The sequence below is a fragment of the Aphelocoma coerulescens genome, chromosome 17, assembly GCF_041296385.1.
Source record: "Aphelocoma coerulescens isolate FSJ_1873_10779 chromosome 17, UR_Acoe_1.0, whole genome shotgun sequence".
NCBI lineage: Eukaryota > Metazoa > Chordata > Aves > Passeriformes > Corvidae > Aphelocoma > Aphelocoma coerulescens.
In genome coordinates, this window is record NC_091030.1 from 6,161,569 (window position 1) to 6,185,595 (window position 24,027).

The 24,027-nt window shown below is 47.1% G+C and overlaps 1 protein-coding gene across 4 annotated transcripts in view; it reads left to right on the forward strand.

Annotated features, from left to right (window-relative positions):
* Positions 1–4,471: 4,471 nt before the first annotated feature.
* Positions 4,472–24,027, forward strand: part of FUBP3 (far upstream element binding protein 3) — a 40,232-nt gene continuing 20,676 nt past the window's right edge. For 2 of the 4 annotated variants that reach the window (XM_069031561.1, XM_069031564.1), the window contains exons 1-7: positions 4,472–4,598; positions 11,871–11,976; positions 18,141–18,191; positions 18,659–18,692; positions 20,283–20,332; positions 21,858–21,929; positions 22,632–22,689. In XM_069031561.1, coding sequence (XP_068887662.1) covers positions 4,506–4,598; positions 11,871–11,976; positions 18,141–18,191; positions 18,659–18,692; positions 20,283–20,332; positions 21,858–21,929; positions 22,632–22,689 — 464 coding nt within the window. In that variant the 5' untranslated portion in view covers positions 4,472–4,505. The remainder of the gene's footprint in view (positions 4,599–11,870; positions 11,977–18,140; positions 18,192–18,658; positions 18,693–20,282; positions 20,333–21,857; positions 21,930–22,631; positions 22,690–24,027) is intronic. The other 2 variants (XM_069031562.1, XM_069031563.1) reach the window with 2 other exon arrangements.

The following is a 24,027-nucleotide window of genomic DNA, read 5'->3' on the forward strand; positions in this document are numbered from 1 at the left end:
GGTCTGCAACAGCACCACTGCCATGGGACTCGCTGGCTCCTGATCTTGGCACAGGGAGGAGAGGAGGTGGATTACAGTCTCCAAGGATGGGCAGTGTCCTTCCCATCTCCCATCCTCTGGGGTTATCTCCGAGCTGGAGAATGTTTCCCAGTCTGTGTTGCCCTTGTACAAAAGGCTGGCTGCTGATGCAGGGCTGGCCCTGCTCTGCCAAGTGGGGCAGGGTGGGCAGGACAGCAGGTGGTGATCGGGGCTGCGGACTGTGTCTAGTGGCTGTGTCAGAACAGAGTTTCTTCTTCCAGCACAAAATTTGTCCAATCTTTCAGTGTTTGGCAGAGACTCCTGGGTCACACTGCCTGGTACAGTCATGGACACCTTGGGGTGGGATGATGCCTCAGTGCCAGGCGGCCTCAGATCCTTCTCACCACAACCCAGAGATAAAACCACAGACAGACACATTTCCTGATGGGACAATATCACCTGGAAACTCTCAGGACATGGAGAGAGGCAGCTCAGCATGGTGGGGACCATGCTGGGGTCTCCATGTTCACATGGAGCTTTCCCTGTGTGAATCCCTGGGTCTTCCCACACCCCGGTCTGCCCTCACCGCCTCTCCCACCAGACCCCGGCGCTGCCGCTGCGCCGTCACTCCCTGTGGAGCCTCCTTTTCCAGTGGGGGATCAAAACAAACACTTGTGTGGGGAAGTGCATTGCAGTGGTGCTCGAAATAAATAACTAATTTCTCCCTACATGATCTCAAGGAGCAGGAGAGGCGTGAATAGCAGGGCCCGGTGTCGGGCTGACTGGACTCCCCGGTGCGGTAATTCAGAGGATGACAAACATAAGCCAAAGAAAAATGTTGAAAAATGGGCACTTCCCGCAGCCCTGAGCAAAGGAGCTATTGCAGGGTTTGGAAATAACGAAGGCAAAGAGAGGGAGAGAGGGGAATTTTCTCATTGAGACCAAGTGAAGTGCCAAACAAGCTGCTATTATGGTGGCTTTGAGAGGCACAGGGAGGGGGTGGTGGGGAGGAGAGTAGGGGGAAGGAGAGGAGGGAGGTGGGGGAGAAGAGAGGGAGAGAGGGCTGGAGGAAGGGAGAAGAGTGGGGGCTGTGGGCAAGAAGGGGATGTGAGGAGCCAAAGGTGTGAGGTGACACAGAGGAGATGGAGAGAGGAGCAAGGTGTGTGACAGTGTCAGGGCCACCACACGCCAGCACCCCACCCCTCACCCCGAGTCCCCCACATCTCCCCATCCATATCCCATCCTCATTCCCAGCCACCTTCTACCCCCCACAACCACCACCACCAAAAGGGAGGAAAAAAAAAAGAGGAAAAAAGAAATGCAAAGAAGGAAAACAAAATATCTACAGTTGTCGAGACAAGGGGAGAAAAATAGAGGCAAACATCCATAATTTTCTCTGTGGGGCTTTGCAGTAATTGAGCCATTTGGATAAAAATAAAGGCAGCAGGCCCTTTAGGTAAGAGGAGCTTTTGCAATCCAAGAAGCCTGAATTATGCGTCTTGTATCACTTGAAACCCCCCACCACATCACTCCCCTCCGCCTCCCCTGTGCGACACCAAACCACTTTCCCTTTTCTTCTTCTTCTTATTTTTTTTTTTTTTCCTTCCCTCCTCCTTTTTTAAGTACCCTGTCAAACAGCGTCCAACGAGCAGAGAATTTCAGCTGTCACAACTAATTTCAGCGCGTGTGTGTGCGAAGGTGTGTGTGTGTCTCGGGCGGGGGGAGCTGGGGAATGGAGGCGTAGAATCACTGCCTTGCTTTTTTTTTTATTCCTCAAAAGGAAGATTTACATCAGAAATTTGTTTCTGGAAGTGTTTAAGGCCTGTAATTTCACTCTTTTCAATCGCTGCCCGATGCCTTCTTCTTGCCAGCTCCAGTGCTGAGGCTCGCTGTCACCCTCCCAGCAGCCTGGTCCCTCAGCTGCTCCTGCCCAGTGCCAAAGAGGCTCTTCCATCTCTTGCCAGGGCTTGAGGCATCCAAAATTCAGCTCTCGCAGCCCTGAGCACCACGCTGGGTCGGGTAGGGAAGGTTCCAGCTTCTCCCTGCTGGTGTCCCTAAAGCTGGTGGCTTCAGGCTTCAGGTTTGGTCACCTTTGCAGCCACATTGAGATTGGCATTAGCTGGAGGGTCATGGGGTGAATCCTGCTCAGAACAGGGCACCCCTGAGAGCCAAGTGGGGCAGTTGGGGTGATCCCCCCACCCAGGATATGCCTGGGGAAAGGGGCAGCTGGGGAGAGGCTGGTGCTGAATATATTGGGTCTTCCCAGCCACAGTTAGGAGGGGAAAATTCGCTGAGTCCAAAACCTCTGGGCTGTTTGCAAGAGAGGAGGAAGCAAAGCCCTGGGCATGGCTGGAGATGTTTCCTCCATCATGTTCAGAAGATGATGGGATGGCTGTGGTGATACAGATCATCTCAGGTGGTGAGGTGCTCCAGGCCAGGCTGGATGGAGCTCTGAACAACCTGGCGTAGTGGAAGGTGTCCCTGCCCAAGGCAGGCAGGTGGAACCAGATGAGCTTTAAGGCCCCCCCAAACCAGTCTGTGATTCTGTGGTTAAAATCCTTCCCCCATGGGCTGTGTCCCTTTTCCTAAAATAAATGGACTTTTTGCTTAAGAAAATGATCCCAGCTTCTGAAAGGAGGAAAGGCTGGAGACCAGCCAGCCCACTGGTGTAACAGAGGTGACCAGCAGCACACTCTGCACCCCAGTGAAGAAGCGTGTCCCTGCTCTTGGAAGGCCACCAGATAATTCCATCAGCTCAGCAATTCCTGCCTACTCATGTAGGCACAAATGAGATGCACAGAACTGGAAAGAGCAACAGCCAGCCGAGGAGGAACGTAGAGCCACGTGGGACATCACTCGGGTTTTGAATTTCATACTCGGGGCTTTGGGAAACAGGCTGTGGCATCGGTGAACCTTGGACTACTCCAGGCTCAGTGTGCAAAACCAGCCAGGCCAGGGGCTGGGTGCAGGATGCATTTGGGGAGGTATCATCCAAAAATGACACTCACAAAAAGCAGCAGGAAGGACTGTGCAGGGCCCTGCTCAAGGAACAAGCTTTGCATATTCTTTGCATTAATCCTTGACTAACTGGTCCTTGCATCATCCCACAGTCTCCTGCTGCTCCACTATGGCAGGAGTGCTGTGACTGGGGGCTGGACCAGACCTGGGGGCTCCATAGGGGTGCATGGGCACTCCCGGAGCTCCAGTTCTTGGCAGAGCTCCCCAGAGCACACCATGCCCGGAAGATTTGTAAAAAGTGTCACCAACACCATGGCCATGTGAGTCAGGAACACGGTCTTCACAGGGACCAAACCAGGCAGGCAACGGGCACTGCGGGAGGTGTTCCAGGGAGGGGTTAGGTGATGGTTCTGGTGGGACAGCAGAGATGGAGGGGATGGCACAGCCCGGCGTGGGATGGCACAGGCAGGGATGGCATGGCAGGGGCAGGGATGGAATGGCACAGACAGGACAGGATTGCATGAGCTGGTAGAGCATGGCCACAGGTAGGCATGGAATAGCACGGTCAGCGATGGAACAGGCAGGGATAGGATGGAACCGGCGGGGACACGGCAGCGCAGGCAGGGACGGGACGGAACAGGTGTGGCTGGGATGGCACGGTCGGGCAGGAGCTGTCACAGGCGGGGAGGGCCCGGCGGGGGCAGAGCGGGGCACACGGGGGCAGAGCAGAGCGGGGCCCGGCACGGCGGGGGCAGAGCAGAGCGGGGCCCGGCACGGCGGGGGCAGAGCAGAGCCCGGGGCAGCGGGGGCAGAGCAGAGCGAGGCCCGGCACGGCGGGGGCAGAGCAGAGCGGGGGCAGAGCAGAGCGGGGCCCGGGGCGGCGGGGGCAGAGCAGAGCCCGGGGCAGCGGGGGCAGAGCAGAGCAGAGCCCGGGGCAGCAGGGGCAGAGCAGAGCGGGGCCCGGGGCAGCGGGGGCAGAGCAGAGCGGGGCCCGGGGCGGCGGGGGCAGAGCAGAGCGGGGCCCGGCACGGCGGGGGCAGAGCAGAGCCCGGGGCAGCGGGGGCAGAGCAGAGCGGGGCCCGGCACGGCGGGGGCAGAGCAGAGCGGGGCCCGGGGCGGCGGGGGCAGAGCAGAGCCCGGGGCAGCAGGGGCAGAGCAGAGCGGGGCCCGGGGCAGCGGGGGCAGAGCAGAGCGGGGCCCGGCACGGCGGGGGCAGAGCAGAGCCCGGGGCAGCGGGGGCAGAGCAGAGCGGGGCCCGGCACGGCGGGGGCAGAGCAGAGCGGGGCCCGGGGCAGCGGGGGCAGAGCAGAGCGGGGCCCGGCACGGCGGCGCTGCCGTTCCCGGCCGGGTCCCGGCGCGGGGTCCCGGGGGGGCGTGCCCTGGGCTGGCCCCGCCCCTCGCCCCCATCCCCACCCCGCGGCGCGAGCCCCCCGCGGCCCCGCCCCTCCGGGGCACTTCCGGCGGAAGCGGGGGGCTCCTTCCCTTTCCGGGCGCGGGCCCCGGGCGGAGCGGCGGGACGGGCGCGGGCCATGGCGGAGCTGGCGCAGGGGCAGAGCCAGAGCGCGGCGCCCGTCGGCATCAAGCCCGAGGGTTTCGTGGACGCTCTGCACCGGGCCCGGCAGGTGAGGCGCCGGCCGGCGGGCGGGGGGTGGGCGGGAGGAGGCCGTGGGGCGCCGCTAGGCCGCGGAGCTGAGGCGGGGCAGGGCCGCGGCCCCGCTGCCCCTCTGCCCGTCTGCCGGGTGACCGGAGCCCCGGGGCTATGCCCTGAGCAGGCGGTGGGGCTCTGACAGTCGCGGCCGTGGTTGGTGACAGGCCCGCAGCCGTCTGGCCCTGGGTGACACCTGGGTGGGTGTGAGCTGGTGCTAATTCGTGTTTCAAACGGGGCCTCGTGCGTGGGCTGAGCGATAGATCAGCCAGAGATCGGCAGCGAAGCTGGGGAAGGGTCTGGTGTGTGTGTCCTGTGAGGAGCGGCTGAGGGAGCTGAGGCCACTCAGCCTGGAGAAGACGGGACCTTATCACAGTGTACAACTGCCTGAAAGGTTGTGGCCAGGTGGGGGTCGAGCTCTTCTCCCAGGCAACCAGCGACAGGACAAGAGCACTCAGTCTTAAGCTATGCCAGGGGAGCTTTAGGTTGGACATTGCGAGGAGTTTCTTCACAGAAAGCGTCATTAGGCGTTGGAATGGGCTGCCCAGGGCGGTGGTGGAATCACCATCTCTGGAGGTGTTTAAGGGAACACTGGACGTGGCACTCAGTGCCATCATCTGATCGACAAGGTGGTGATCGGTCACAGCTTGGACTGGATGACCTCAGAGGTCTTCTCCAAGCTAATTGATTCTGTGAATATAAACCTTGGCAGAGTGGGAGCTTGGCATTCCCTTCAGGGAGAGGGGAGGGGGGAGCGAGGTGCTCCCCAGAGGAATCTGTGAACTTACACAGTGCTAAAATGGGGAGCTTCAGTGAAAGTGCCCAGACCTGCAGGAATCAACACCCTTGTCTTCAGTGCAGGATATTCCAGGTGTTTGTGTGCTCCTCGGTTTGTGGGAAGTGGCTGCAGCACAAGAAGCTGCTGCTCACAGCACGGATGCTCTGGCTGTTCTTCACACCTCCTGTTCCACATCTGTCACAGGTGTTCGTTCCATCTCTGAACAGGTTGCACTTGTGCTTAGTAACTGCACTTTAAGGAGCTGTAACACAGCTGAATGCCAGGACCCGAGCCCAGCTGGTGCTCAAAGACCCTGACTTTATTCTCTCCAGTTTTACAGACCAGGTGGGAGAAATCCCCTTCTGTTGCCCAGACTTTGTCATTTCACTGCCAAGCTTCTGAAGAAACTAAGCTGGACCCTAAGACCTCTCTAGTGCTCTCTGTAATGGAACTGAGATGCTTTCCCCTGGCTCTCAGCTCACCTGGGAATCAGTGTGGCAGCCAGTCCATGTTCTGTGCAGTCTGCAGTGACCTGCACAGAGGCACTTGGTGGTGTAGATCCACACCCTGCACCTCCCAGGACGCCAGGACCTGCTCTGGGGCCATTGATTTCCTTCTCAGCACATGTTGGTGGGGTGTGAGCTGCTCCCAGGTGAGCCAGGCCTCGCTTCTTTCAGTCCATGTGAAAGCACCATGTCCTTGATATGTGGTGTCTGAACACCCAGACAGGGTTATATGCTTGATGCAGCTAAATTGAGAGGTGTTGCAGCTGTGTTTGTCTTGTCCTGGTTCTATGTTACTGAAGGCCTCTCATTGCAAAAACATCCTATTTAAATATCTGGTAATGCTACCACCTGTTAGCAGTTGAATAACCCATTTATGTAAAAGAAAATAATTATTTGCTGGTGAAGTGCAGCTTGTTGAAATTATGTTGTGGGTGTTTCAAGTCCAGAAGAGGCCATGAAGTTGATAAGGGGATTGGAGCACCTGCCCTGTGGAGACAGACTGAGAGAGCTGGGGCTGTTTAGCCTGGAGAAGAGAAGGCTGAATGGAGACATCACAACATCTGCTGGGATCTGAAAGGGGCTGCAGGGAAGCTGGAGATGGACTGGATTCCTCATCAGGAACTGTAGTGACAGGACAAGGGGGAATGGGTTCAAACGGAAAGAGGGGATGTTTAGGTTAGACATTAGGAAGAAATTCTTCCTTGTGGGGGTGGTGAGGCCCTGGCGCAGATTGCCCAGAGCAGCTGTGGCTGCCTCATTCCTGGAAGTGTCCAAGTCCAGGTGTGACAAGGCTTGGAGCAACCTGGGACAGTGGAAGGTGTCCCTGCCCATGGCAGGGGGTGGAACGAGATGATTTTTGAGGTCTCTTCCACCCCAAACCCTTCTGTGTTGAATATGCAGCCGTGTGTACCACTCAGAGCAGTAACAGGTTAAATAAAGTGTGATGCCTCAGAGGATCCTGGGCTCAAACACAGCACTAACTGCAAATGGATCTGAGTTGGAGCTGCCTGACTGCTGTCATCATGTTTGTAGGGTGGATCTGTGAGGCCCCAACCCATGCATGAGAGAGATGGAATAATAAAGAGCAAATAATTCTGTGCCCTGGCTGTGGTCACTTACTTGATTTTGTTGTTCTTAAGTTCATGACACTTGCTGTGATTATTCTGCACGTGCTGGGTTTCCATGAGCCTAAAACTTGAGTTAGTCTGACCTGGAAGATTCCAGCAGCACCTTCCAGCTGTCTTCCACACTGGAAACAAGTGCATTGGGGAATGTGGGCTCTGCACGTGTTTGTGGGAGCGCAGTGTCCTACATTTTTGTGTGGCGAGTTGTTTGCTGCCTGTTGAATATGACTTTTTTCCATTAGTGTTTGTGGGATGAAAAGAGCTGTTGGAGGGCTAAAATGTTTCCTTCCCCTGTGAATGTACTTGATTTAATCTAGTTCTGGGGAGGCTATGTAAGAGAGCAGGTGGTCTTCTCTTGCACATAACTAAATTGTCACTAGTGACTTGTTGCCAAATGTCACTGAAAATGATCTTCATTACTCAGGTGATGGATATTTGCCTCACCACCCAAGCAATCTGTGGTGGAACTTCCTGTCTGAGAATCAGGGGGTAATGAAAAGGCAGCTGCACCTAATATTTCTCAGGAGGTGATGGGAGAGCCAAGAGTGTTTGGTATTTATTAGCCTGAGCTGTACTGATCTGGTACAGCTTTTGTTCTGGTTTTGGCCTTTTTGGAGTATTCCTTTTGCTCTAAGGGAATGAGGGAGCAGAGGAAAGAAATTCACCCATAATTCTGACTTGATGGGTTGGTCATCCCTGGCTTGACATTTGAATCTCTCAAGGTTTGTGTCACATGTAAGACCAGTAATCAGATTTACTAAACTCAGTTCTCATGAGAGCCATAACATGACAATCAGGCTGTGGAATACAGTGCTTGGTTATGAATATCTAAACAAGGACATAACTTCAGGACAAGGAAGACTTTCCTGATTAAAGGAAAGTAGCTGCATTCCTTAGAGCAGCTGGGATGTGAGATGATACAAGGATAGGAAACCTGGAATATCTTTGAAAGAAATTACTTTACATTGCTTTCAGCGTTTGTGCTGGACTTCCCTGGATTTTTTGTGGACTCTGAAATATTTGGGATTTATGAATAATTACTTTTTCAAGGCAGTGCTGGGACTTGGAGCTGCTCTGTTCTGCATATTCTGCACCACGTCTTGAGTGGATTGGTGGCTCTGAGGTGGGGACTGATCTGTCCAGCTGCTCCCAGGCAGGGTGGCTTTTCTATGGCATTTTGGGATGGGGGGAGAGAGACAGAGAGAGGATGTTTGCTCCTCTTTTGAATAGTGGGATCAGAAAATAAGCAGAGCTGCTTGTACTTTGGACTAAAATTAATTTCTCTCAGACCATCCTTAAGTTTTGTTCTTATTGACCAAACAGTGTCTTGCTGGGTGTTGTGGGAATGCCCTGGAGAAAAAAGGCTGAGGCTTGGTGAGCCTGTGATGTGCCATCCTGGCTACCTCAAAAATGGGGAATATCCTGAGACTGACTGAGAGTCAACAGGCTGTGTGTTTGAGATCTCTTTCTATATCAGGCTCTAACTTCTAATTTCCCTGGTGATGGAGGGGCCTGGAACAAACTTTTCTTCACCCCCTTGCAGAGTCCTTTTTCAGGTCATCCTCAAATAGATTCAGGCTTTGCCAATTACTCTGGTATTTAGGAAAACCACGTGTGACACGAAACCTGGATGGTTTTATTGCTTTCTGCAGAGCTCTGGAGAAATGTCTGTCACCCCAACTCAAGTGTTCTGCTGAGTGAATGGGAGGAGCAGCACGAGTACCAGAATAGTCTGAAGGGTCAGCTGACAGTGCCTTATTGGTTTTTTTATCCTGCTAATACCTAGAATTGGTGATTTTATCTGTTGCTGTTCTTTGCAGGGCACCATGGAGAGGTTTTTCTTAGAAGCTGGGCCTGTTGTCTTGAAAGCTGAATTCTGCAGATACTGGTGTTTGAGTTTGCCTAGCAAAGAAGCTTCATATTTAGAAGTGGTTTTGTATTTATATTTTGTCATTTTTCTGGCTGTTAAACGTATAGGAGAACAGAAGTGCAAGGTATAGGAAAACTTGCCTCCCTCCACAACTTCATGGATTAGTTTGTTTTTCTTGGCTTTACCATTGCAATTTGTAGCTGGGGCTTGTGTTGTGTCCTTTAAAGTCTTTGTTGGAGAGCTTTATTTTGGGGAATTTAGGTGCAGAAACAATGATGCTTTTTTCCCAGTATATTTCAGAGCTTGATAAAATGGATGCATTGGGTTTAGAGGGGGGGGAAAAAACCGAAGGCTGACATAGAGCAGGACAAAAGCAGTGGCTAACAGCAGTACATTATTCAAGGTCATTTAGGCAGATAAGGGCTAGGTCCGCTTATTTGCCATGTCCTAATTTTTGTGCTTACCTCCCTGCTGAACCTGTCCTAAAAACTGAGCTTCCCATTTTAAGTTGAACATGAGATGTTAAAATGTATTTTAGCTGCTACATGTACTTTAAAAACTCAGCTCTCAATTTTGCAGGGTGTTTTTTCCTGCTGTGGTGAGGTGGCACCGTTGTCTGCCTGTAATCCAGTGGCAGCTGGGAGGCTTTAGAGATAAGGGTACCAGTTTAAATAAGGGGGGGGGGGAAGGAAAATATCCTAGAAGCTGATAATGTAAAAATTGTTTTAACACTCTTGCTTTGCCCTTTTCTTGGAGGATTCTGTGCCAAGGTGATCATTGTGTGCTCAGTATGAGTTGGGAGTAGACAGCCATGGTGCCAGCAAGCTGGTCCTGAACACCCTTGTACTTCAGGCTGCCTTCCTTCCCTGAGCCAGCTTCTGCTATCCACAGACTAGTTTTTTTCTTTTCCTGGAGTGTGTGGTGAGTGATTTCACCTCTAAACGATTGTCCATAATTTGTAAGTCATGGTAAATAGCTACTGACAGAAAGAGAGTTTGTGAAGGAGGTGTTAAAATCAAATGTCCCAAAATATGTCAGGGTATGGTGTACCTGACACTGTTCCTTTTGGTCTACATTGTAAGTTACTATATGAAACCTGTTAATAGATTGCTGTAAAATGTATTTTAAAATTTGTATTTCAGCGTTGAAGTAGTCAGAAAACATCTCTGCTCTTTGTATTTTGTTAAAATTCTCTTAATCCCAAACATAAGGGAAAAGTATGTGGGCAAAGGGCTGAGTCCATGGATGCAGTACAACATTTAACAAAAGAGTAAAGCATCACCTGGCCCTCCCTCCTCGAGAGGACAAGGTGTGTTAATGCTTTCAGAACCAGCTTTCTGGGGACTTACTGGAGATGTTGATGTACAAAATGCTTGTCCTGAAAGCTTCAGAATCACAGCTGGTCCCAGAGGAAGATTTTATTCTCTTATCTCTGACATTTCTGACACAACAAAGTTACCAACTTTCCAAAAGGAGACAGGACAGAATGGGCTATAAGGAGAAAATGGTCCAAACTCTGAGCTGTCTTTATGCAAGGCATTGAACAAAATGTTTCCTATTCTTTTTCTAAAAGCAGTGTCCTCAATCTTTCAAGATTATTTCAAATAGCTTTTTTCAGTACCCTGTGGTTCTGCATCTTGGGCAGTTGTTTGTTCCACGGGAGCAGAAGGTACTGTCAACAACCAGAGTTACTGTAGATGTCTTTCTGTTGCGGTGAAATGCAAATTTTAGAAATCTTTAGATGTATTGGTCATTTAAAACATATCTGTGTAAAATGCTCTTTCTTTCATCTGCTCCTGTTGTTTATTCTCTGGTGAAATCCAGTTATGATGGAGTGAGATCAGTCTTTTAGTAAAGATTCTATTCAATGATTTTCTTTTTGCTGGAAAAGGCAGCAAATGCTGTAGAATACAGTGTACTTTATATTTGTTCTGTAACTACTTTGTTCTGCGCTTGCTTATTACAGCAAAATACTTTATGTAGGCAAGGGGAGTTGTGAGACTGCAGTTTGCCTGCCCCTGAGAGGGTGTTAACTGGGGTGCAGCACCCAGGGAATGTGCCTGTGTGTTTCTAGGGTAGGTTTCCACCAGTTAGCTCAGAGAGCAGCTGGAAGAGCTCGTGTTGTCAGCACCCACCTGTGCAGCTACCCCCCAAATGTCACTAGAGATGAGCTTAACTTTTCACTTGTATTAAGTGATGTTTAGGTGTGTGTCTCACCAAGTTTATTTGCTTACCATAGTCTCCTTAGTGTGATAGCTGACTGTCTCCTCTTTCCTGTGAATAAACTCCTTGTATCCTGGCTCGGCAGGGAATGGCAGTTTCCCCTCTGGAAGGGTTGGAAGCAGAGGCACAGGCAGCATTAGTCGTGTTTGTGCTGTACTGACCACTGCAGGAAATGGAAACTAGTTCTGGACTGATAGTTTGCCCACTGGCTTATTCCTCACACAGTAAACAAGAGTGATCCAGTCTCTTTGGCAGAGAGTTCCCAAACCTGTCCTTTTGCTGTGTGTTTTCACTCTCTCCCTGTGCTCCCCCACAGATGTGTGAGTGTGCATTTCTGTGTGTCTGGATCTGCATGCAGGAGGAAGCATGTGTCCTCCCACACAGCTCTGGTGGTGGCAGCTTCTCCAGGACAAAGGTGGGGGGTTAGTTTGAACCCTTCTATTAGCAAGATTTAGCTTGTCAGCTATCCATTGAGGAAATACTCCTGAATATAATGTTCCAGGGAGTAACTGTCTGCTTATGATCAGGAAGAGGAACTGGGTGAATGTGATCTTAATTAAGCAAATACTAAAAGCAAGCAGAAAATTGTTTGCTTTACAAATGAAGAGCCTTGTTACAAATCCACCTATATAGTAAATACCTGAGAGAAGGTTGGACTGGGGCCAATGCTTTATTGGGAGAAAGAGTGTTTACTTGTGGTGGCTGAAACTTCAGCTATGCTGATAATGCTTTTATCCTGTTTTTATAGATTGCTGCTAAAATTGGAGATATTCCTCACTTGAATAATTCTACAACACTTGTGGACCCCTCAGTCTACGGTTATGGAGTGCAGAAACGGCCCCTGGATGATGGAGGTAAGCTGGCTGTGATTAGTCAGTCTTGTGGATGCAGCTCCTGAAATTCATCTATGGAGTCAGTTGTCTATTTTAAGGATGGAAAATGCATCTTTCTGTGTATGGAAGTTTTATACAAGATGCCCTGTGCTGTTTACTCTTACCTAGATAGCACAGTGTTCTTAGGCATTAGTGTTAATGTGAAGCAATTCTTTGTTAGTTCATGACCTTTGGGAAATAGCAAACAAACTGTGTAATTTAAGTCTTGGTCTATGGGAGTTGAGGGAGGGAGGAGGATTTGCTTATTGGGCCTGTGCTGGAGCCCACCTACAGAGTACCAGGTGTACACAGTACATGCTCTTCCCTGATGACCCTTCTTTTCTGAGTGCAGGTAATGTGTAGGGACAGTATTACACATGTTCCTTTCCATCTGTGACAACAGTCACAGCCCAGGAGCTGAGTTACTGTCAAGTTCTGGTTGCTTTGTACATGAGTTCTAAGGAAAAAAGGTACTTATGTAAGATGCTGCAAGCTGGAAGGAAACCTCCTGTATTAGCTTAGCTTTCTCCCTTATTATTTGAGAATTCTAAAATCTCTGAAGAATTTAAAATTGGTCCCAGCCAAAGGATAGTTTATTGCATGGACCCTAGCTGGTAACTGTTATAAGTCAATATTGTATGAATTGTTACAGTTTTAAAATAAGCCACTAGTTTCTTATCTTTGGTGGGATCAACGAAAATATTAGAACAAGAGTTTTTTAGGTTTTATAAATCTAATTATATGCATTGTTACAAGAAGTGTTTAAATTGTATTATCTGCTGCTCTGTAGATGCAAAGAGCTCACCTTTCTTTGTGAAGAAATAAAAAGCATGGATATGTCTTCCTTTTGCTATTTCCTCTGGTATTTTTCCTGACACTCATAGCCCTGCAGGGTGATTCTCTCCCAAATGGATATGTTCAGGAGTACTGAGGAGATAGGCAAAGCTGCTGCCTAGCACTTCATTTTGAAAAGAATTTTTTTCTATCTGATACAAAGGCTGAAAATAACTGCACGTCTGCTTCTCAGCCTGAAAAAACGTGCTGGAGCATGGGGAAAAGTTTCTTTCATGTGGAGCCTCTGGCTTGCTAACATTTACTGTTTTCTGAACACATGCCACCACCCACTTCTGTTCTCTGCTCTTGGCTCTATTTGAGCAACAGGTTGCTGCTGCTCCTTTGGTTTGGGGTTTCAGGAGAGAATGGATTCATCTGGGTGAGCCCCTATGCTTTGTATCTTGGACTGGAGTATCCTTTTGTTGAGAAGCCAGAGGTCTGGCATTGCTGGTGTGTGCTGGTTCTGCAGGGGGAAGGTGCTGGGCTGTCACAGGGTTGGCAGTGTTGGGGAATGCTGAACAGCTCTGAGCTGTGCCTGAATAGCTTAGGGATGTGGCTGTGTGTGAAAAAGAATAAAAATAGCCTTCTAGGAACCAGTCATTCACAACATTTGTCCTGCTTGTGTCTTTCATTGATCAGACTGAACTGGGAGAGCTGACCTCTTGACAAAATGGGTTTTAGGAACTTGTAACACGTGAAATGGTCGTAGTGCTGTAGTGACAGGTTAGACTTTGTACTTAAACTTGTACTGACGAGCCCTAGAACTTGGCAGCCTTGTTTGTGTTGACACAGACCGTGTCAATACAGTAGCAATCTGGGCTATAAATGTGCCTTACTGCTGGTTTCTTGTGCTGTGGTAGATAACTCCATGGAGCAGGTATTGTTCCTGGGAGAGCCTCTCAGAGTGGCTATTCCTGACTCCTGGATCAGCAGTTGTTCTGCTTACCCTGTACTCAGCACTGGACCTTCTCTGTAACTGTTTTTAAAGTAGCTCCAATGCTGTGTTTGCCCTTGGGTTGCTCATATACATCTGTATATGACTTTGTCCAACTCCCTTCCCAGAAATCTGATCTGTGAGATCTTCGAGGAGAAGTGACTGAAGTAATATTTTAAAGGGCTGGAATTTGACAAAGAAGCGGGAACTGTCAGGGTAGGGATAAGGGTTGTAGCACTTCTTTCAGCTTGGGTCATGTTGGGTTTTATTTCTAATGGCATGAATAAGTCCTGTACTGAGATGCAGGTGTGTGATGAGTTCCCTCCTACAAGTGGAATCCTCCTGTGCTGTTCTTTACCTGCAGCCTGGCAGAGCAACTCCTGAAGCTGTGGGTGTTTCTTGCTGTGTATCTCTTTGTGGTGTGATCCATATCTTAGTCTTGGGCTACCTGCTCTTGCTGCCATGTAATTAAATGTCTATAATGCAGCTTTAGCTTTAAACATCTGGAAGATGGAAGTTGCTTTTAATAGGACGCTTTAATTAGGAAAGCACTTCTATTTGGATGATTTTTTTTAGTTCTCTGTTAGCTGCAAACAAGGGGTGTTGGGATTGCATGCCCACACTTTTCTCATTTTCTGCTTGTCTGTGAACCACAGTTTGGAGATGTTGCCAAGAAGTGATTATGTTACACATGCTCTTAGAAATGTTATAGTGTGTGGATTTGGATACATTCTGCTGCTCTGGATGAGCTGGAAACAAATCTGGTGGGAAATTTACCCCTGTATACTGCATGCTCACAGCTGAGTGCAGATCTCACTGCTTCCCTGTCCCCATACAGCTCTTAGGAAATTAATGCTGTTCCTAATACTGCTGAAAAAATTGTCTCCAGAGGAAATATTTAAGGTGACAGGAAAACTGTCTGTCTTTCAGGACAATCTAATTCTTCCTGTCTGTTTTTGTAAACAGCTGCTGCTGTGGCTGCCTGATGCCAGCTTAGGAAGTGGTCTTAAGACAGGTGTCAGTGCATTGATCCAAACAAATTCAGCAGCTTTTAAAGCATTTCCAGGAAAAACAGATTTGTCGTAGTGTTGGAAACCAGGATGTGTGGGTGCCTTCTGCACTTCCCTTAACATAACCCTCATCTGAACTGTGGAGCAGCAGGATCAACCCTGGTAACCTGGCTCACTGGTGTTAGATGGAGCTTGAGACTGATTATTTCTCTTTTCCCTGGCTTCTTTATTTCCCCTTTCTGGAAACAACTTGGAAGTAATCTTGTAAACAGCTGTAGTGCAGAGAAGAGATCAGGTTTATTTGTACTGCTCCTGGGAAGTCACAGCTGGCATTTCTGTGGCCACTTGCAGGGGTTAATGTTTCTCAGCAAAGGTGAGCAGTAGGGACAGGTGAGTCTGACCTGCAGAGAGACCTGGTGGCACTTTGCCTGTGGCTGCTGCTGAGGACAGACCCCAGCCCTCCTGTAAAGGGCCAACTGCTGCCTCTGGCCTCCATTCTAATTAATAGGTCCCTCTAATTACCAGCACAGATTAATAAGCTTGTTTAATGCTAAATAACCTTTAAAGAAGCAGTCTCCTTTTGTTCAAAGGAAGCAGGGATCTAGTCTGCTGCAAAGAGACTGATGGACAGAACATTACCCTTTGTTTGCCCTGCTTTGGGCTGCTTTAAAGGAACGTCCTGTTAGATCCATAGGATTAAGCAGCGGCATTGCAGCTGAAGGCTGGGGCATCCTTTGAGTCTGGGAAAACAAAGGTGAGAGACCTTGGAGAAGCCTCACACCCCTTCATTCCACTCCTCTCTCCTCCCCAAGCTCCTGTGGTACATCCAGATCTGAAGATGACCCGCTCTGGTGTAATAAAACTTGGTTGTAGTAGAACCAAGGGGCTCAAACACACCGTGATCCTGCTGTACAAAGTACTTTATTCTTTTCCTCCAGTGTGTTTTCAGTGAAAATTCAGAAGGGGATTTTATCCCTGTCTTACTGAAGAAAGTCAGTACTGATGCTCTTTGACACATCTGCAGCAGCAGTAGGACCAGGGCAAAAATCCAGATCTCTTGGCAAAAGATTTAGTTTAATATACAAAATACCACTGTTCAAAATTGTAACTTTACGGATGGCCACTTTTTTAAAAAAGGTGGTTTAAGGGAGGGGAAAAAAATCTCCAAAGATTTACAGTGAAGTCAGGCACAAAAATTATTAGAGTTTGCCTATTTAATTAAAGAAAAACCTAGCAATATTTAACGATGGAGAATAAGGGTAACTATCTTTGCAGCTTTCTAAAATTTATGATGATCCCATTTTGGCTCAAAAGTATGAAAAGCAGCCCTGTTCCACTGCTCTCCAGGAGATGTGTCGCTCTGATTTTATTCTAGCCATGAAGATATTCCTGAAGAGATTGTATATTCCCATCATGAACATTAATTTAGTGGGAGGCACTGCTCTGTTTTGTGGGGCGTAAGAAAAATCCGCATTTGTTTTGAGTGTCTGTTAGGTAGAATTCAGTTAAGGTGAAGCGTAAAGCAGAATGAAGAGTTATCAACCAGCAGGTGCCATTAATAGGAAATTGTGCTGATTTTATTCAGTATTTTTCCTTATTTGCAGTAAAATGACTGCAGTTACAGTTAAATTGTACTGAATAGATGTAAAAGGGGGAAATACATATGTGGTTTGTCAGAGTTCAGCCCCCTCCTTGGTGTGAAGGGAGACGGTGGGATGGTGCATCGGCTTTCGGTATTGTGGCTGCCCCAGCTCTGCCTCTCTATTAGGCCCTGTTTTTCAGAGAAAAATGGGCATGTCAGAGAAGGAATGGACCTTTAGGTTGTTGGAACTGGGAGCCACATCATTTCCCCCCCCCAAAACAGAGAGAAATCATAACTGACTTGAAATAAATCATTTCCATTTCTCTCCATTTGCTTTTGATCTCAGTTTTTTGAGAAGTTATCTGTAGACTGTGGAAGGAATGGTCTCTCACATAAGTTATTGTGGCATCATTTTTTCATACTAATTAGTATGAATAAATATATAATAAACATGCATTAAGGCTGGTATCTCCCTGTGAGGGTGAATAGCTTACTCTGGTTGCATAGTACTCAGAATGGGTTGGAGAGACACTGTTACCTACATCTAAAGCATTAATTCCCTGACTGATTTAACTTCCTGTGCTTGTGCAGGTTTCCCCTCGGAAGTTGTCTTTTTCAAGTGTAGGATTGTGTTACAAAATGAAGGCTCTTCCCTTGTGTGAACTTGGGGAGTTGATTATAGGATGTGTATCTGTCTCATAATTTGTGGGCAGCGGCTGCAGTGGAACAGATTGCTAAGAGAGCTGTTCTGGTGAATTGAAATGCGAAGTGGAGATTTAAATACAGCCTTCGCAGAGTTAAAACCACTCTTTCTGGCATCTTGATAATGAGTGGCCTTGGCTGTGGCAACCCCACACTACACCAATACCACCAGACCTACTGCGTGGAGTTGAAATATTCTGAGTGCAGTTTGGAGCAAGATTCTGAGTTTGGTTGTGTTTGCTCAGCTCTGTGGTAGGAGCTTATCAGCCAGAGCAAATATTCCCCATTACATCACCCACCTTTTTCAACTGCAATATTCATAGTTATCAAATTAGAGCTTTTTATGTTCAGGGTGAGAATATGCAAAGACAAATCTAGGGGAGTCAATAATACAGCAGTTGTCTTATTGCTGAGCTGGGGAGAGTAATAAAATAGATAGGCTGTCGATATTTGGTCCTGAACTATTATGGGGTATTGACACACAGCAGAAATACACTGTTGACTCTCTTTGTCTATTTTCTTTGAGTAAAGTGTTTGGCCACAAACTTGATGCATTTTTCTACCGGATTTAGAGAGCGTGGGATGCATCCACTTTCTATCCCTGCCAGCTGATTGCCAATTTATTTCAGGTCAAAGAATGTGCAGCTTGCTGCAAGGTAGTTTGAAACAGCATCTTTATTATCACAGCTCACATATTGGCCAGTTTCATTTGTTTTGTTCCCTGTGCCCTCCAGGCATGCAATATAATCTTTCATCTGGTTGTTAGCACCAAATGGTCTGGTTTTTAGCTGGTTTGCTGCAGGCAAAGTCCAGTAGGAAGCCCAGCAGGGCTCGTGTTCCCACTTTGCATGAGTTGGTCTAATGATATTTTCCCTATTAACATTTGGAAGAAAGATCTAATCTGTTGGGGTTGGGGCAGAAGTCTGTCTGAGGGTTGTCAGTAGGGAGATAACTTGTAATCATAGATGGACCACCAGCTAACATGGCAGAAATGCCTGGAATTTGTTCAGGAACATGTGTTTTGTTGGGTTGAAACACTGTTTGGGTGCCACGAGGTTACTTAACAGCCCTATTCCTTTAACAGGTCTCCGTGTAAGTGGGCTCCATGGAGCACAGATCAGAGACACAGAGAGAAGTATGTGCCAGCGGTGTCTGATGCTTGGACTGAGGGAATCTCTGAGGCTGCTTGGCTTTTATTCTTTAATACACACTGGTCTTCGAATTTCTCTCCCTCCTCCTCCCTCCCCACCTTTTCCCTTTTTTTTACTGCTTTGGGCTTAATTTGGGAAGGGGGGAGGTCAGTTGCAGGGATTTGGATTTGGGCAGGCAGGATTTTCTCCCATGACTCTCAGCATGGGGAGACGCGGATCAATTCCCTATCCTGTGTTCAGCTGGACACTGGGCTATGGTGTGTGTTGATCAAGAAATCCCCTCCTGTTTTGTACCACATAACGCATTCATTTCAGCCACTGAACCTAAATTACTGTTTTGCTTTTCTTTCTTTTTTGATGAAACGGTAAGAACTCTTTTTCTATAGGGATGAAGTTAGTTTATCCGTGCTAATGCTTTGATTTTTTTCCCTTTTTTCTCTCTTTGCCACAGTAGGTAACCAGTTAGGGGCCCTGGTACATCAAAGGTAAGCAGTGGGTTATGTTTTATTATTTATTGATCAATTCTAATTGTTTATTGATCCACCATCTGTAGTAGTGTTAGGAAGTCAGAGGTTGAGAATGTGGAAAAACTGTCAGCTTGGGTTTTCTCCAGCCTGGGTTGTTTGTTCTGATGAAAAAAAGAGGAGTTGATGTGAAACTTGGATTTGGTCCCTGCAAATCTGCAGGACCGAAAAAAATAAATTCTTTCTCTTTTTCCTTCCCCTGCCCTGGCAGGGGGCAAGAAAGAAAAAGTGAAAAAAGGTCTGGCGTTTTGGCAAAGGTGGAAGTATCAAACAGACACGTGTCATTGTTGGTGTTATTACTATTTAGTATTGTTGGTGTAATATGACCTGGGATGACACCTTTGTCAAAGATGGTTTGGGAAGACTGAAGCAAGTACGAGTTGTCATCCAGCATGTCTCAGCATCCAATAAAAATGTAAAATTCTCAGGTTTTCTCAAATCCTGATCTTGAGGAGTTGTCTGTGTTGTTTTGAATGGAAGAACATTTCTAAAGCTGAATTAGCCCAAAGGTGAATAGTAGTGCATTTCCATTCTAACCAGCTGTTTGGGGCCTCAGCAGAAGGGACAAACAATGTGCATGAAGGCTGTAGAACCTGAAATTTTTAATAGTTAAGTTAAAGCTAGTGTCTGACTAGAGCAGCCTAGAAAAGTGTGGGCAGTGCGTGTACTTTATCTGCAACTTAGCTAATCAAGTCTAGTGTATTTTATAGCTTCCCTTACTGATCTTAAGCAAAAAGATGGGAAGATTTTTAATATACCTCACCACAAAACCTGCATTGAACTTACTGTGCAGGTGTTTTATTGCTTTTGAGATTGCTGAACAAATAGTATATAATGCATGTTTTCAAATTCCATATTCATGGTGGTGTGTTTTCTACAAAACAGAAACAGCTAAACAAAAAACCAATCCAAGTTAATTCCTTTCTATTTGACTATGGTCAGGTCTTAGGAAACTGCTTTGAGTGCTCTGTTTTGAGGCAGGCACATTGAAAATGTCCAAAGAGCAATAGGTATGGAAGTCTTGAGATAATAAGAATTCAGAGAATAATCGAAGACAATTTTTATTAATTCCAAGGAGAAGAATGATAAGGGCAAGCAGGCAAAAAAAGAGTCCCAAACACCAAACCTGTGACTGCCAGAAAGGGCTGTTCATGTCAGGGCTGGCTTTGGTTGGTGTCTCCTGGGAGGAGAATATCCAGAAGCGCTGGGCAGACACTGCTGCTTGGGAGGTCCAGGCTCAATGATAAGGAAACTTTTTTTTTTTTTTTTTTTTTGGTTAAATCTGTCTGGAGCAAAAATGACAAAAAGAACTTCTTCCATCAGCTTCATTCAAGATACCAGAGGTAGACTGGAAATGGATCCAGCATAGGAGGAATTGTGTGACCATGAGAGGTCCCTTCCAAAACAAATGATTTTGACAGTGATGTGCTCTTGCTTGTGTTTGCAGAATCCCTGTCCTGAGCCCAGGCTCCATGGCAGGGATGTAGTTTCTCCCAAATTGTTCTTTGTAATGAAAATTTGATGGGGTTTTCTTCCTTTTTTTTGTTTTAGGGCTGTAATAACAGAAGAGTTCAAAGTGCCTGATAAAATGGTTGGATTTAGTAAGTACCTTGGATGCTTTTGATGCTTCTCAGTGTGTTTCCTGTGCAGGAATGCTGTTGATTCTGACACAAGTTTTTGTGCTTATTAGCCTTGGATAAGCCTTGTTTAATGCTGTCTTCATGGGGAACAGAGGATCTGTGTTTAAAATCCAGATGCAAACTTCACGGAAAAGCTCAATGTCCCAGTAATAAGAACGTCTGCTACAAGTTACTGGGCATTTTAGTGATTTCTCTTTTAAATTCCCATTAGCACAGTACATAAGTCAAAAGTGAATTTATTTCCCTACATTGCAACATTTTACTTTGAGTATGCAAAACTGTGGGAGTTGAGGAAGGAAAACAACATTTAAATGTTAAAATATGAGTTGACTAAAGGCAAGTTAAACAGAATTTTAAATTTCTCATACATTTGCTGCAGGGAAACACAACCAGACGAGAGTTTTTCCTAGATTTGCATTCCTGGTACTGTTTTCTTTCAAGCTTGATCCTAATTTCTGTCTTCCTCTTAATGATCATTACTCTTGCTTTCAGTGGCACCTCCTGCTGATGTGTTACTGCAGTGATTGCATAGACACTTCTACTGCTGGGTCTCTGTGTATCCCTTCCAATTTGATATATGGAGAGTAAAGAGGAAAATAACAGGCCGTGGTAATTACCCCATAGTGCGCCAAGTTTTGTTCTGACTCTAAAGACACTGTAAGACTGTAACTCAAATTCCTGCAAAGGAAAGGCTCCCTCCTCTCCTGCCAGACCTCTTCATTTACCAGTCCTGGTGCTACACATGGAGGATGTTGGCCCTGGGAGAGGGGAGCTTGCAGGCATCACCTCTGTGTTAAATCTCACCCTGGTTCAGATACGGGGGGATGCCACCCCACAGCTGAGATGCTTCTTTGGGAGCATCCTGAGCCAGGAATACCTGTTTGACTTTACAGCTTTGCTGTTTTTGCAGTCTGGGAAGGGTAGAAATGGTGATTGGCGTGGTCTGTGCTCTGCATGTCTTGTTGTGAAACAGTGATGTATCAACTCTGAGAGTTAAGGGAGATGGATATTTGTGTTCACTGGGGGTTGATAGAGCATTTCAGGATGTGGTTCTGTCTGAGTGCAGACAGCCAAATAGCATGTCCATTCAAAAATGGCAGTAAAATAGGAATTATAAAGAAACAAGTCTTTGCCTTTTTTAGTACCCAAAATAACTGGCTTATTGGTTCAGGCTGAACAAGGCATACTTAAATTACTCTCCCAGCATCACCCAGACTAGTGCCTTATTTCTTTCATACTTATTTCTTTCCATTCCAGTGCAAGACAGGCTTTTTTGTTTTGTTTTTCCAAGCAAATAGAATAACTTTCAGCAGTATTTCAGTGTTTTTCTGCTATGATAAATTTGGTCATGCTGTGGATGCCTCTTCTGCAATCGTGGAGTCAAACTGTTCCTTTATAGACAGCTGCAGCAGAGTAAAAGGGGGAAGGTGCTCTGCAGTTTCCAGGAAAAAACAGTTTGTTCTGATGCTTGTTGAACTCATTTCAGTAATCGGCAGGGGAGGAGAACAGATCTCACGGATTCAGATAGAGTCTGGCTGCAAAATTCAAATTGCTCCAGGTAAGACTCTTTGTGTGGTGGGGGAACAGGTTTTAATGTCAAAGGGTGTTGTGTCCATTAGATCAGGCACTTCCCATGCTCACAGTGTGTTATCACCATTAACATGGATACAGACAGGCATGGGAGAGCTGTTGTTGGACCCACCTCCCAACCAGGGTAGAAAACAGGTCTGTCAGGTGGTTTGGGGAATGGAACATTGAGGCAACTGGCTTTAACCAACAGATGGTTGCAGAGCAAATGGGCAATCCATGTTGTGCTTGGACCTGAAGCTGTTGAGTTTTCTCACTTTGCTCAGCTCTGTGGTTTGCCTCTGACTGGCTTGATCAGCTCCAGCTCCTGGCAGAAGACATTTCAGGAGGGTTAGCAACAGCTCTCCATACAGCTTGCTTTGCATCATAAAAATGAGACCATTCATCCAAATGGAATCATTGGTGCCAGTGTGCTTTGGGGAAGACTGGGCTGCAGTGCTGTACAGGGAACTGTTGATCAATGTTATCTGAGTTTTTACCCCTCCCTTTAATTGGTGGGGAAGGCTTTAAAGGAATGCAGACATCCAGTAAATAATTTAAAATATGTTGATCCTGGATGTCTTTGGATTCTTTAGCATGCTGTGTGCAGGTGGGTGGTGCTTCCATTGGTGCTTCATGGTCACTGAAATAGCTGCCACATTTTTAATTCCAAGTTTTCTTGTTTCCTTTACAGACAGTGGTGGGATGCCCGAGAGGCCCTGTGTACTCACTGGGACACCAGAGAGCATTGAGTGAGTTCTGATTTAGTTTCTCTCCTTTTTCCTTCTTTCTCTTCTCCCTAATGCTGTGCTCTGTCAGTGGTGCTACTTGGTTATTAGCCACACCAGCAAATGTTGGCCTAGAGAAACTTGAGGGTCTCTGGAGCATAGAACCTCTTGGTCTGATGCTTTAAACTGTGCACCTCAAAGGCTTTTTTTCCACTTGCAGTTTGAATCCTCTGCAGAAATTTCCTTGGAATTCCCCTCCGCAGGGTGAGGTTGCTCTTAGGGCACCTAGGATGCAGTTTTGTAACTGCAGCTTTCCAGGATACTGAGCTAAGCTGTTGAAGGGCACTTCTCTTCTCCCCTTCGCTTCCCTACTCCTATTGAGATGAGCATCCTTCCAGCTGAAGAAGGGCTGCATGAGGCCTCTAAAGCCTGTGGGTGCCACTCCAGGATACCCTGGAGGTGTTGGTGTTGTTGCAGAGCAGCATGAGGCCCACTGGGTGCTTGTCTCTGCATCGCTGCCAACAAGAAGCAAAGGACTGAACCCAAGTCTTGATTCTGCTCCTTGCATGGTAGAGACACGTGGCCAGCCAGCAGGGATTTCTATCTTTAGACCTATAGAAACTTTAGGGACAGTGTTTCCTCCCTCCCCCTTCCCAGGAGCTGAGTTTGAGACTCTCACAAACCAGTTGAGGACCTCCTGCTGGAACTGGATCCAGGATCCTCAGGCTTACAGGAACACACTTAACATATGGAGCTGCTCTTTCTCTCCCCAGCCTTTGGGTAGGTGGGTTTTTTAAAATCCATCTGGAAATCTTTGAGTTGCGTTTGAAAATACATGGGTGCAAAGACTGTCTCTCTAAAGAGAAGACACTCATCATTCTTCCATTCCTAAAGAGATCTAAGGGTACTTAAATCTCCTTATTCTACCATAATACTGCAAGCAGTGAGCCAGAATAAATATAATTGGCAAACTCACATTATAGGGCAGGAAGTGTATTCTTGCTGATATTGAAGTGGCTTTCTCCCTTTAGCAAAGGATATTTAAGAGCAAGAGCAAAATAGTAAAAAGCTGGGATGCCTCATGAGATCAGTTGGGGGAAAATGGGGGAGAGGTGTAGTTAAGACTTTGTGGTTCTGAAATAAGCAGTTAAATGTACTCGTGTCCAAGGCTGTCTTTAAATAAAATATGAGTAAATTTTAAAAGTGAGACTGTTCAGTTTGTGAAACAGAGCATGGACATGGAATTAAGTGGAATTTAATTTACTTTTGTGGTAAAATTCTTGACAAATTGGTTGTTTGAACTGTTTTTTTCAGGCTACTTGTAGAAAAATAAAATAAAGTCAGGAAACCATTTTAGATGTC